Below are 15,243 nucleotides of genomic sequence, written 5' to 3'. Positions count from 1 at the left end.
CTCGCTCTGTCGCCCAGGCTGGAGTGCAGTGGCATGATCTCGGCTCACTGTAAGCTCCGCTTCCCAGGTTCATGCCATTCTCTTGCCTCAGCCTCCGGAGTAGCTGGGACTACAGGCGCCCACCACCACGCCTGGCTAATTTTTGGTATTTTGTTTAGTAGAAACGGGATTTCACCGTGTTAGCCATGATAGTCTCGATCTCCTGACTTCATGATCCACCCTCCTCAGCCTCCTAAAGTGCTGGGATTACAGGCGTGAGCCACCGCACCCGGCCAGAATAGTCTTAATTTTTAACTTAGAGAGTGAAGGAATAAATCCAAATAGACTCCCAGAAGTTACGTTCAGATAAGTAAATTACATCATGCTTACATTCAGAAAGTTCTGCATCTCAGGTAACTTTAAATGGAAATGGAAATGATGAGTGCAGGGAAGAGATATTAAGTAGCTCAGGGAATGCCCTTGCAATAGATTGAGGTCTTTAACCTGTGTGAAGAATTTGGATAAATTGCTTGAAATGTGAAAGTGGAAAAATTAGAATATTTAAATAAAATATAAATTTTAATATATGTAGCCAAATGTATAAGTTAAAGATTACCAATAAACATTTGTCAATTTTATTCAAAACTTTAAGTGCTCTGATTTCAAATTGAGTTTAAAAACATGTTTTAGATTTTTCTTATTTGGAAAATATTATGTATTTGGATTGATAGGATAGACTGAAATTGTATTAAAAATGCAAAGCTGAGGTTGGGCGCATGGGCTCACGCCTGCAATTCCAGTACTTTGAGTCGCCAAGGTGGGAGGATCTTTTGAACCCAGGAGTTCGAGACCAGCCTGGGCAACATGGCAAGACTCCGTCTAAAAAAAAAAATGAAAAAAGATAAAATAATGCAATCTTCTTGATTGCTTTTTTCTTCCTTGCTGCCAGCTTCTACTTATGCCCAGCAGTTTACTTGCATTCAGTCATTAGTGAGATTAAACAACAGCTCTTTCATTTTTGTTGTTGTTACCGTTTTTGAGCCAAGGTCTTGCACTGTTCCCATGCTGCAGTACGGTGGTGTAATCACGGCTCACTGCAGCCTCAACCTCCTGGGCTCAAGCAATCCTCCCACCTCAGCCTTCCAAGTAGTTGGGACTATGGGCATGCCATCATGCCCAGCTAATTTTTTTTTTATTATTTTAGAGAGGGGGTTTCTCACTATTTTGCTAAGGCTGGTCTTGAGCTTCTAGCCTCAAGTGATCTTCCCAGCTTAGCCTCCCAAAGTGCTGGGGTTACAGGCATGAGCCACTACCCTGGCCATCTCTCAGTTCTTAATGTTTCTCTGGCTAGGATTCTTCATTGTCTTATTAAATGAGTACCAAAAAACTGCTTTTTTCCTGATCTACTCATAGACTTCTGCCTTTAGTAAGTAGTGTTATTATCATATTCTTGTCATTCCTCCACAGTCAGGGAGTGCCCTGCAGGTTTCCTCCCTCCTGTTAAAGTGCTCTAGGTCCAGCAGTTGCCTCCTCTCCCTTCTAAGCTAGTAGGCGATCCTTCTCCTGTCTTCAAGAAAGACCCCTTTCTCTCATTTGGGCCCTCTGTTGTGGACTGTAAGGAAGTTTTCTTAATTTGTTTGAGAATACAAGTCTGCCTTGAAGTGAAGAAAAACAGCATGGTGGTATGTACAGTACCTAGTGTGGCTTTCCACCTAAAGAAACAACACAAGCATTTGTGTTTTTCATTCTAAATAAACCCTGTGATTTCCACCACCGGAGTGAATCAACTGCTACCAATCATGCTCTTTTCCTTGGAAAAAAATCACTTTCTACATTTAATTTGAAAGGAAGTATGATTGAGTGTGGGTAATGTCTGTCTCTATCATCTCCTGTATTGTTTGTTGTAAAATCAGACAATTAAGCCTGAATTTTTCCAAAAGAAAATTTGTGCCTAACTGTGGGAACTAAAATGCCTCTATGAGATTTTAATCTATAGTGAGTAGTATTAACATTCCTAATTGTGCTTTATGATACAATGTAACAAATTCTGCATGATGAAATTTTATTTTGTGAAAGTATGTTCCACTATTTTTTCATTGATTCCTTTTTTTATTTTAATGTTGCAGGGAATGACTCTGCATAAAAAGGCAGCTGAAGACAGACTGGCAAGCACAGGCTCAGGGCAGTCGTTTCTGGCAAGGCAGAGGCAAGCGACCAGCAGCAGAAGATCGTACCCAGGCCACGTGCAGCCGGCCACAGCAAGGTAGAGAAGTCCTGCTGCTCAAACACAGACACCTGCACCCACAGCATACTTCTGTTACACACAACAACATTTCAGGAAACTCAGCCAGCTTACTTTTTGTTTCTCTTCTGTGTCAATACTTAATGTTTCTCATTTTGAGGACTTTTTCTCTCTCCCATATCTTTGTTTTAGTTTGTTTGGTTTTTATTTTGTAGTCCTTTCAGTTCTTTTTAATGTGCCAAAAATTTGTACATGTTCAATTAAAAATGTTGTATAATAGTGTAATACTTTTCTTTGTATGAAAATGTCCTCTTCCTCAAAGGTGTAGGATTTGTAATAAATTAGATTTTCTGCCAATAATTGATAATACAATTTATATTCTTTATTGTGCCTGTGTGTTACCATGCTTTATAAGAATGTCTTTGTTTAAAGGGAATTAATCTTTTTATGATGTATTAATCTGTGTTTTCAATTGTTTTCCAAGTACAGTTCAAATAACTTGCATATTTACTATACAAAATGGTTGACAAGTGTTCTTTTTGCAAAGACATAAATACATTGGCAGAGGTGCTAATCACATCTTCCCTAAGGCACCTGGTAGAATTATTTGAGGAAAAAACGAGTTTTCACATTGTTTTATAGGAAATTAAATTTGTCCAAAGATTTGGAGACTATTTTTAAAACATAAATACATAAAATTTCATTATTTCCTGCTATCTTGTTTGCTGGCAGAAGTGAATGTATTGGTGAGGTTATTTTGGGATAAATTACAAAAGAAAAAAATCAGGCACTGCATTAATTTCTTGTTGTTGTTTTGGAATATCTTAGTAACTGAGGATCATTTTCTAGCAATGTGGTTGACATACCTTCAGTTGCTCTCCACATCTAAAAGAGTTTTCTTTCATATATGTACAAGTTATTGGTAGTCTTATTTTTGGGCTGTTTGTTGACTTATGCCCCATGTGTTTTACTTATTCTTTAATATAAACCCTTCCATTTTTTAATAATTCGTAACACTTGACATCTTAATATCAGTCATTAACATTAGTAACTTCTTGTATGTTATATTATGACAGATCTCTTTACGTTTTTTCTCACATCTATCTGCTAGTCCAGGAATTTGTTACTAAATAGATTTTCTTGGGTATTTGGTTGCCTCAAAGTGCTTACATTTGTTAACAGATTGTAAACCACATTTATTTACATCGATGAATGGGCTGTCAAGTAATCATTGTAAAGCACTTTGTATATATAAGGTGCTATGTAAGTGCGAAATATTCATTTAAAAATGAAATGCCTTCTAACTTTCCATATTGACTTATGTATTTGGTCCCAAATTATATTTAAGTCTTTTTTCTTACAACATAGCCCATTTTTTTAAAGCAAAAAGTTTCTGAAATTAGGTCATGGTATTTTTTGTTTATTTTTAGATAGGTTACTTAATATAGGAGGATGTTTTTTCATGTACTTGCTATTTGGAAGTTCAGGTTTCATTTAGTTCTTTATGTTAAATACAAGTAACCTCAAATCAAGTTAAATGTAATTAAGAATTTTTAGAAACTATATTCAAGTGTTTGATTTTTAAATTCTTTCTTACTTTTTAATAAGAAAGATGACCCAAAAATCAGTAGTATTTGTTTGTCCTCAGAAGCCGTAGTTGAAGAAAGATTTGAGTATACACAGAAGTGGAGCCATACATTATGGCTAATTTTTTACGTTAAGTGCACAAGTCTGAACACAGCATGAATGCTTCTGCCTGACGAGACCACAAAGCAGCAAGAGTTAGGGATAAACGGAGGTAGCCATGAGTAGAACTGCTGTAGGGCTTCAGGAGGCTACGCAGACCTGATCAACTGGAAAGTTTCCAAAGTAAAAGATTAAAAACTTTCAGACTGTTCTTACCCCTACCTGTATTTCACAAATAGCCTGAGGATCCAACTAATTTTAAGGCAAATTGGGACCAGACATGGTGCCTCAAGCCTGTAATCCCACTATTTGGGAGACCTGGGCGGGAGTGGATCACTTGAGGTCAGGAGTGTGAGACCAGCCTGTCCAACATGGTGAAACCCCATCTCTACTAAATTACAAAAATTAGCTGGGCGTGGTGGCACGTGCCTGTAATCCCAGCTACTTGGGAAGCTGAGGCAGGAGAGTCACTTGAACGTGGGAGCCAGAGACTGCAGTGAGCTGAGATCGCACCACTGCACTCTAGCCTGGGCGACAGAATGAGACTCCGTCTCAATCAATCAATCAATCAATCAAGCAAATTGGGATGTGAGCACTAACCTTGGTAAGTTAAAATTTTGGGAAAATTGTACCTGCAGAATATGATGGATGAAAACAAGAGCCAGGTGCAGTGTCTCATGCCTGTAATCCCAGCATTTTGGGAGGCCGAGACGGGCGCATCACCTGAGGTCAGGATTTCCAGACCAGCCTGTCCAACATGGTGAAACTCTGTCTCTACTAAAAATACAAAAAATTAGCCAGGTGTGGTGTGTGCCTGTAGTCCCAGCTACTTGGGAGGGTGAGGCAGGAGAATTGCTTGAACCTGGGAGGCGGAGGTTGCAGTGAAACAAGATGGCGCTATTGCACCCCAGCCTGGTGACAAGAGCGAAACTCCGTCTCAAGAAGAAAAAAAAAAAAAAAAGTCTGTGAACTACTCACTGAATGAATTTTGTTCTGTGAGATGAGAGGTTTTCATTTTCATTTTCTATTTACAGGCCCAGTCCTAATCTCCTACCCATCCACCTACCCAGATATTTTTTTCTCTAACTGGGTTGGAAAGGTGCCAGGCCTTTAGAGGGGAGTTTTACTTCTGAATTCCCCCACCCCGCTCCCTCGAAACGGAGCCTTGCTCCTCACCCAGGCTGTAGTGCCATGGCGCGATCTCGGCTCACCGCAGCCTCTGCCTCACGGGTTCAAGCAATTCTCCTGCCTCAGTCTCCGGAGTAGTTGGGATTACAGGTGCCTACCACCATGCCCGGCTAATTTTTGTAATTTAGTAAAGATGGTGTTTCACCATGTTGGCCAGGCCGGTCTCCCGTGATCTACCCACCTTGGCCTCCCAAAGTGCTGAGATTACAGGCACGAGGCACCGCGCCCAGTCGTACTTCTGACTTTTCTTCAGCATCTATTGTATGTTATTATTTTGATGTTAACGTTTATAATTTTCTTATCTTTTTTTTTTTTGAGACTAAGTCTGGCTCTGTTCCCCAGGCTGGAGTGCAGTGGTGCCATCTCCGCTTACTGCAAGCTCCACCTCCTGGGTTCACACCATTCTCTGCCTCAGCCTCCTGAGTAACTGGGACTACAGGCCACCACACCCGGCTAATTTTTTGTATTTTTTAGTAGAGACGGGGTTTCACCATGTTAGCCAGGATGGTCTCCATCTCCTGACCTCGTGATCCACCCGCCTCAGCCTCCCAAAGTGCTGGGATTACAGGCATGAGCCACCGCACCCGGCCGCCCAGCCTACATTTATAATTTTCATTCTCCTTTACTGTACCTATAAAATTTAGTATATTAGTTTCATTACATAGGAGAAATTATATTTCTAAACATTTTATGATGTTTAAAAACAAAACAGGCTTTTGTAAAAAAAAAAAAAAATAGCTTCTGAATATACTTTAGGTATGAGAAAGCCAAGAATAAAATTTAACTGTAATGGTGGCAACTCCATGTCAGGTGTCCGGCTTTGGACAGGGTTTATGACATTCTGTTTCTCTAGTAATGATTAATGATTCCTCAGGAGATTTGCGATGTTGTATCGTCTATCTGGAAATTTTTTAAAGACACTAGGAACTTTGCCTCATCATGAGTGATGCTGTGCTGTATTTTTACAAACTCCTGCATACAGCACCTTCCTGGGGCCACGTTGGCTCGTGCAGTGGAGCTTGTCCAGGCACCAGCATGGAGCAACTGCAGGGTTGCTGTGTTGGGTTGCAGCACGCTGTCACCACAGTGTCTGAAGTCTTATAAACAGGAAGATGACTTTCTGTTTTCCTTCTAACCAGGGTGAGAAAAGAACTAAAGAATATTAAAACCTAGCATTTATGTTCCACAGTGTGTATTTTTAAAGTTTGTAATCCAGAAAATATAGTAGTGTATAATATCTGAAAAGAGAATCAAGTGTACAATTGTACATATTTTTAAAGAACTTTGAAAAACTCTGTTATATCTTTTACCATTTGTCTATTTGATAGTAATGCAGAAAAAGAAGTCCCTAAAGACCCTATGTTCCGAAATTTACCAAGATTGACATTTCTATTAGACATCCTTAACCTGATATAATGGTTTTAATTAGATTATTAGACTATAATAAGGATGAACTTGCTGTCTGTAATTTTGTTGAGGTTTTATTGTTAGTATAATAAAAGCTCAACTGTACAAAATTAAGCTAAATGTTATCCAGTCAGAAACATCAGCCTGTGGCTAGTTGCGGTGGCTTACACCTGTAATCCCAGCACTTTGGGAGGCCAAGGCGGGCGGATCACCGAGGTCAGGAGTTCAAGACAAGCCCGGCTAACATGGTGAAACCCCATCTCTACTAAAAATACAATATTAGCCAGGCATGGTGGCAGGCACCTGTGATCCCAGCTACTCGAGGGGCTGAGGCAGGAGAATCACGTGAACCCAGGAGGTTGAGGTTGCAGTAAGCCGAGATTGTGCCACTGCACTCCAGCCTGGGCCACAGAGTGAGACTCAAAAGAAAAAAAAAAAGAAAAAAGGAAAGAAACATCAACCTGTATATTCCAGCAGTTCTCACAGAAGAATGAAAATCCATGCTGGGCAAATAGATCAGTAGTGAGTGATTGTTAAGTGAAAGATGAGCTAGATTGAAGAAAATACATATTTTATTGATGAGCCATTTTACTGTCTCCCCTTCCTTCCTTCCTTCCTTCCTTTCCTTCCTTCCTTCCTTCCTTTCTTCCTTTCTTTTCTTTTCTCGTTTCTTTTCTTTTTGTTTCCTTCCTTCCTTCCTTCCTTCCTTCCTTCCTTTTTTTTTCCTCCCTTCCCCTCCCCTCCCCTCCCCTCCGCTTCCCTCCCCTCCCCTTCTCTCCCCTCCACTTCTCTCCACTCCCCTCCCCTTCCCTCCCCTCCCCCCGGCTGGAGTGCAGTGGTACAATCCTGGCTCACTGCAACCTCTGCCTCCCAGGTTCCAGCGATTCTCCTGCCTCATCCTCCCTTGTAGCTGGGATTACAGGCATCTGCCACCACGCCTAGCTAATTTTTATATTTTTACAAAATACAAAGAGATGGGGTTTCACCATGTTGGCCCGGCTGGTCTCCAACTCCTGATCTCAGGTGATCCGCCCATCTTGGCCTCCCAAAGTGCGGGGATTACAGGCAAGAGTTACTGCGCCAGCCTCCTATCCCCTTTTGAAAAGTAGCAGTTTGGTTTATTCTTGTTAGCTAAGTAATCGTTTGAAATATTTTTCAGCCTCTCCTGCTCCCTCACAAAAATTCACCTCTTGTTTTAATGATAATAGCATGTTAAAAACTTGGAAGTCTTTATCCCAATACAATAATCATCTTGAAACAAAAATCTAAATTACTTTTAAAAATTATCTTAACTCTGCATTTAGTCTTCTATTATCCAAATGTCTGACTCCAGGATAACTCCAGTTATCCCCAGTTGGATCGTGTGTGATTTATCTGAAAAAGCATCCACAACCCACAGCTAGTGGAAACCCAGCTAGTTTACAGCCATGTGGATAAGAACATCTCTGTTTCTAAAGTGAGAGGAAAGTGCTTGGTATCTTGCTTTTTGCTGAGGGCAAAATAACAACATGAAGACAAAGTGCTTTTTGTTGTCTATTCATGAAACTGTAGAAGAATATTTTGAGTTTTTATTCTTATATTATGAAGGGATTCTTTGCCTAGCAGTGGCCATCAAACTGATGTAGCATTGTACTTCTTAACAGTGAAGCCTGTGTGATACCATACAGTAGGATGAAAGACTATTCTGAGCAAAATAAAATGGGATGTCAGAATCTTCGAAAATTATTTTATCATTTTTCTATTTTTTCATTTTTATAAATTAGAAGAATTTTCCATTCAATAAGGATAATCTCTCTTCCTACAATTCTGTCAGAATGGCAGTTTCTTTTGGTAATTATCCAACCTAGTTTCGTTACATTTAGAGGTTTCAGGGCTTATTCTTGATAGCTATAATAATGCTTTGAATGTTATATATCATGAAGTTTTTTCTATGAGGAAGGCTATTCTCAATGCATCTGTCATCTAATTTTTACTTTCTATCTATAAAGAATATTTAAATAATAATTGGTATATGTTCCTTTTGCTGAAAATGTTTTATTGTCCAGTTTTAGCACAGAAGTGGTCTAAAGTTTTGCAGCAAATGCTGTTCAGTTCCCAGAAGCCTAAAAAACATAATATGCCACTAACAGAGCTAATTTCCACCCAATCCCTCAAATTACCGAAGTATTAATATTTAGCTTCCTTTCTAGAAAACAAGAGGCAGCACAAATGGCGTGGCATCCATCTCTTTTAAATCACTGATGATTTTCTGGGGAAGTATATGTAGATGATTTTATTTTTTAAATAGCCTTTTATCGAACCAATTCACATGTATTATATTTATGACTATAGAAACTTATAAAACATATTTAATTAATGTTGACTTAAAACATGAGCATCCTTGGATTCTCCACATTGCACTGAAATGATAGAGAAAAGGATGTTCGTTTGAGAAACAAGAGACCTGAACCTAATTATGGCAAGTGTATGAGTTTTGGTGATTGTGGTTATAAATGTTTTCCTATGATAGATAAATATATAGATATAGATCAGGAATTACTTGATGTCTCTTCAGAAGTTTTCTGTTTTCTTATAATTTCCAGTAATACTCTGTAAGACTTGGTTTGCATGCTGTGTGTGTTTGCATGACAATAGAAACCTAAGAACGTAATGGAAGGCTATTAAGGCAAATTCATTCCTAGGAAGTGGAATGGATCATTGGGATAAGAAATAGCTTAATTATAAACAAATATGCAGGCAGAGAGAAGTCCTAATATAATGAAAACTTGGATTATCTAAACAGATGTTCCCAAAGCAATAGTTTGCCTAAAATCCTCTGTATTACATGATTATTCAGTAAAAGAGTAAACAAATATCTAATTTATTTTCTAATGGTCCTTGCCTTCATTGAGTATTAACTAGGCACATAATATAATTGTATATGTTTATTAGTAAAGGGAAAAACACTTTTTTTCATTTTGAGACTGTTTGGCTATTACTAAAGCTCAGAAAGTGATTTTAGGTCGCTAAGGATACTGTGATTTGATGAGATGCGAAGAAATCTGTGGTGACTGAAGATCGTGAGCAACTTGGTGTTATCTAGATCTGCCTTATCTAGTTTGCAAGCCATAGGCTCAATTTTATGTCCCTCTTATTTACACACAATAGCCCCACACAGTTTTGTTTTAAAAGAAGGCAAAAGTAGACATTTTTAAAGTATACTCAACATTGCGCCATTATGTACCTGATAAAGGTGAAATCAGAGGTGTTCACAGCCTCAAAGTTTGGGCCCATGGGACTATCAAATCTGAATTATATCTACTTAGAGCTTAGAGGAGGATTTAGGTATCATGAGAAAAGCAACTCCTACATGAGAAAAAGAAAACTACCAAAGCATGTTGAGGCTTTAACATGGGAGACTTCCAGGTAGGCATTATCACTTGAGTGGTAACTAACTTGATGAAGGAAAATAATTACTTTAGCAGTTATGTTGTAAAATTAATAAAAAGGACTTGTGTTTATTCTGATGTATTTGTCAACCCATGGGTAGTGATTACTCCATGTACATTCTATAGTGTGTTTATTTTATTTAGTGTCTGAATATATAGTCTTTATATAGTATCTTAATATTATTTACTGTTACTTCTAGTCATTTATGTAGTATATTTTACTGCAAAATTTGTAGCACTTTACTAATATTAGATCATTATTTTCCCTCCTCCCCTCTACCTTTCTGGCATTTTCTATTATCTTAGAGTCAGGAATCTAAAGGTGTAAGTCTAGAAATCTGTTGGAAGCTGGGTTGGAGCTACTGGACATGAGTTACTTTTTACATGTCTCTTTAAGAAGATTCTTTTATAATGTAATACTTAGAAGCCAGATCCTTTCAAATGCAAACACCCTTGAAAATTGACGGTTTCTGAAGTTGTATTCATAAAAATTATCCCATCTTACAGTTAGTCAGAAGATGTTCTTACCTTTGGTTTGCCTGCCTCCTGAAATACAAACCTGCAGATTGCCCCTAACTTCAGCAGTGCCTCCGTCACTGCATGTACCTAAAGACAGGAAAGCCAGGTTCTGTCAAGTCGGAGGATCAAGAAAATGGTGGAGAAGAGGTGACTGGAAAGGCAGGCACTAAAGATGGCAGGCTGCAAAAGCATTCTGAGTTCCCCTGTAACAGATAGGTTTTATGAACTTGGCTGTTTTCTTTTTTCTTTTTTTTTCTTTTGAGTTGGAGTCTCACTCTGTTGCCCAGGCTGGAGTGCAATGGCACAATCTCGGCTCACTGCAGCCTCCACCTCCTGGGTTCAAGTAATTCTCCCACCTCAGCCTCCTGAGTAGCTAGGATTACAGGTGCCCGCCACCATGCCCAACTAATTTTTGTATTTTTAGTAGAGACAGGGTTTTGCAATATTGGCTAGGCTGGTTTTGAACTCCTGACCTCAGGTAATCCACCCACCTCAGCCACCCAAAGTGCTGGGATTATAGGCCTGAGCCACCACGCCCAGTGAACTTGGCCATTTTCTTACATTCATATATAGCAAAGTTTTCAGCTTGTTCTACCAAGAGACTTTCTTTAGGAGCCAGGACTTCTCCGTTTGTAACTTGAGTATATTAATATTCAAATCATAGTTCAAAAATACTGAAATATTTGTTTATTACATTACATAAATATGGACACAATTACTGCCAAAGAATAGAGAGATTTGCTCATAAGAACATTCTATCATTTGTTTTGTTCTGTTTGTAGATGAGAGACGTGCTTTTATAGTACAAAACGTTTCTCTTCTACCTTATCCCCTGTTTTACTGACGTGCTTTGCATAAGAAGCTCATCTAGAAGAGAGCAATGCTAGAATAGAGAAGTCTAGACCCTGGCCTTTGAGGGAAAGGACTGCTTTTTTTCTCTCCCAAATTAAAAAGTTAAAAGTGAAACATAACACATAAGGACAAAATACAGTGTTCTGAATATCTTCCACTAATTAATTGTTGAATGATTAAGTCTCTAAGTATCTTAATTTCCATTGTCTTCTTATTAACCTAGACAAGAGTAGATTATAGGTAATTCAGTAGCCACATGTGGCAGTTAAAATTAAGTAAAATTAAAACTATAGTTTCTTAGTGGCCTAGCCACATTTCAGATGTTCCAAAGTCACATGTGGATAGTGGTCACCTGTCAGACAGTACAGGTATAGAACATTTCCAGTATTGCCGAAAATGCCATTCAACAGTACTTTTAATGCCCAGAGAGAAAATAAGGACAAAATAAAGGCAGTGAAGTAACTTATGACAACTCTGAGATTTTACCACCATACTTAGAGAAAGTTTTTCTCTTATAAAAATTAATTCCAATACTTTTTAAAGACCTTGGGAAAAATCAAAACCCCATTCCTTTAAGCTAGTCTTCAGTGTATATTTTTCTAAGAACAGATTCTCAATACTTTATTTTTCAAGTGATAAAATCATTTTATAAATCATTTCTTAATATCTTCAGTGTTTTTTCCCTTTTTATGTACTCTTTTTAAATTGATATTAGCTGGGCATGGTAGCTCATGCCTGTAGTCCCAGCTACTCCAGAGGTTGAGGCAGGAGGATTGCTTAAGCCCAGGAGGTTCAGGCTGCAGTGAGGTCCGATCACACCACTGCACTCCAGCCTGGGTGGCAAAGCAAGACCCCTGTCTCTAAAAAATATACATTATAAATTGATGTTATATAGTTAACATTTATCAAGCAAATTGATATGAATGCTTATTTCAAATAAAGATTGATACATTTCATGATGATATCCTTCCTTTTAAATTTATATAGATCTAATAAACATTGCCAATAGTTTTTTTTTGTTTCTGTCCCTTAAACATTTCTCCTGGAAGTCCACCTCAAAGGAACATCAAGATGCAATTTTTTTGTTTATCTTCATAACTTCCTCCTCTTATTAACTTACATTATGAATCAAATTAAGTTTTATGTATGAGGCATTTACTATTCCAGTGACTTAGCTAATGAAAACATTTAAAAATATGTATTAATTTACTTGGCCTGTTACTAAAGTGCTTAACATAACTAGATGGATCTATAGTAATATGTCTAAATTTTTTAATGGAAATAAGGGACTAACCATAATCCTTTTGAGTCAGCTTGGTGCTTAGAATTATTTTGTTAGGAAGGCTTGATGCTTTCCTCTTTCTCTTTAAATTTTTGTAGTCAAGCAACAGACTTGATCCAGCAGTGTCAAGCAAGTTATGATGAAATTCTTATTGTAGTTCAAGTACAAATGAGTAAGTGGTGTGACTTCAGTTTATTATCTTCTTGGTGACCTACTTTAGTATGTTTCTGTAGCGATTCATATTAGTTAAGAGACGTTTTCAATATGTTTGAAATAAGAAATAGCATTTTACTCTAAATACAAGAAATGACTGTACACAAATGCCAATCAGTGATTTGGGGCCTTTTAATATTTTTAACAGCAATCTTTTATTTATTTTATGTTTTTTGTTTTTGTTTTTTTTTTTTGAGACGGAGTCTTGCTCTGTCGCCAGGCTGGAGCAGTGGCACGATCTTGCCTCACTGCAACCTCCGCTCCTGGGTTCAAGCAGTTCTCCTGCCTCAGCCTCCCAAGTAGCTGGGACTACAGGCACACGCCACCACACCCAGCTAACTTTTGTATTTTTTTTTTTTTTGAGACAAGAGTCTCGCTGTGTCGCCCAGGCTGGAGTGCAGTGGTCGGATCTCAGCTCACTGCAAGCTCCGCCTTCCGGGTTCACGCCATTCTCCTGCCTCAGCCTCCTGAGTAGCTGGGACTACAGGCGCCCATCATCTCGCCCGGCTAGTTTTTTTGTATTTTTTTAGTAGAGACGGGGTTTCACCGTGTTAGCCAGGATGGTCTCGATCTCCTGACCTCGTGATCCGCCCGTCTCGGCCTCCCAGAGTGCTGGGATTACAGGCTTGAGCCACCGCGCCCGGCCAACTTTTGTATTTTTAATAGAGACGGGGTTTCACCTTGTTGGCCAGGATGATCTCGATCTCCTGACCTCGTGATCTGCCCGCCTTGGCCTCCCAAAGTGCTGGGATTACAGGTGTGAGCCACTGCGCCTGGCCCAAATCTTTTATTTTTTAACAGCCTTAGTTATTTATAATTCAAATGCACTAAAATATCATCGCTGTCATGAACTTTGCTGTTTACAGGTTCTGTGTAATTCAGAATGCTTTGTACTTAGAAAATAATTTCTAGGTTTATCTTGTTTTGCAGTTTTCATGTTTTAACAATTGCCCACCATTTAGAACACTCAGTTTTTTATTATTTAATAGTAAAATTTAAACATATCTAATAATAATTTGCCTTAGTTTGATTAATAAATTATATCAAAAAATTTGGGGATAGAAAGAGGCTTTTTTTTCCCCTTGTATTATTTTTAAAACTTTTTAGATGAGCTGGACGAAACCTTAGTACATTGGAGCTGGAACTGTATTGAGTACAGCCCCACCTCTGAAGCCTTATATTCATGTCTTAAGTACTATTGATTGTTCTGTGAATTGTTGTTAGTTTCATATTTGACATTGTAGTAATCCACCTTGCATTTTAGTCTTTGCAAAAAGGATATTGCTAGGTATATTCTTCTTTCTGATTGAGTATTGAATTTACATTTTCACAATTTCATTCTTTGTCATTATAATCCAAAAACGATGTCCACATCGGTCTTGGAACTTCTCACTTCAAAAATGAAATACAGATTTAGCAATGTTGTACATAATGATGTCCAAGCATTTTTCCACCTGTTTACTGAGTTTTCCAACCATTTACTATGTGTTGAGGTTGGTGGGTTTTCTTGCTGTTTTTCTGAGGTGAATGACTTCCTAAAGAGCCTCAGTAAGAAATTTCAACTGAAATCACAAAACCATAAAGTCCAGGAAACCACCAGAAGATGGATTTTTAGTGTTTTTGAAATCTTGTATTTCCTTTTGATATCACTTACTCATTTTAATTTTACGACTGCCAACTTGTTATGGTATTAACTATATGTATGTGTTTATATGTATGCATATAAGATATGTATATGTATATGAAGAATAAAGTTAAGATTTGGTCAAACTATATTTTCCCATTCAAGTACAAAAATGTTTTCAAGGCTGCAAAAAGTGTACAGTTGTTAAACAAGTTGTAAATAAAGACTTGTATAAAAATTCAGCTTAGATTTCTTTTTTCTGCTCTTAAACTCTGACAAATGTACTTCATAATTGGTGATATTCTTCCACTTTCCTTTGACACTTGCCATTGTGTCCTATCAATTTAAAGATTATGTCACTGGCTGGGAGCAGTGGCACATGCCTGTAATCCCAGCACTTTGGGAAGCTAAGGCAGGCAGATCACCTGAGGTCAAGAGTTCAAGACCAGCCTGGCCAACACAGTGAAACCCCATCTCTACGAAAAATACAAAAATTGGCCAGGTACAGTGGCTCATGCCTGTAATCCCAACGCTTTGGGAGGCCGAGGCTGCCGGACTACCTGAGGTCAGGAGTTCAAGACCAGCCTGGCCAATGTGGTGAAACCCCGTCTCTACTAAAAATGCAAAAATTAGCCAGGCTTGGTGGCACACATCTGTAATCCCAGATACTCAGGAGGCTGAGGTAGGAGAATTGCTTAAGCCCAGGAGACAGAGTTTGCAGTGAGCCGAGATTGCTCGAGAGTGCCACTGCACTCCAGCCTAGGTAACAGAGCGAGACTCCATCTCAATAAATAAATAAGCAAGTAAGTAAATAAATAATCCA

General features: G+C 38.4%; 1 protein-coding gene across 1 annotated transcript in view; it reads left to right on the top strand.

The window, feature by feature from the left end:
• Positions 1-14,662, top strand: part of HOOK3 (hook microtubule tethering protein 3) — a 137,895-nt gene extending 123,233 nt beyond the window's left edge. The window contains exon 22 of the mRNA XM_050800387.1: positions 2,106-14,662. Coding sequence (XP_050656344.1) covers positions 2,106-2,246 — 141 coding nt within the window. The 3' untranslated portion in view covers positions 2,247-14,662. The remainder of the gene's footprint in view (positions 1-2,105) is intronic.
• Positions 14,663-15,243: the final 581 nt, after the last annotated feature.

This window comes from Macaca thibetana, chromosome 8 (genome assembly GCF_024542745.1).
Source record: "Macaca thibetana thibetana isolate TM-01 chromosome 8, ASM2454274v1, whole genome shotgun sequence".
NCBI classification, from domain to species: Eukaryota; Metazoa; Chordata; class Mammalia; order Primates; family Cercopithecidae; genus Macaca; species Macaca thibetana.
This window is presented reverse-complemented; position numbering and strand designations above follow the sequence as displayed.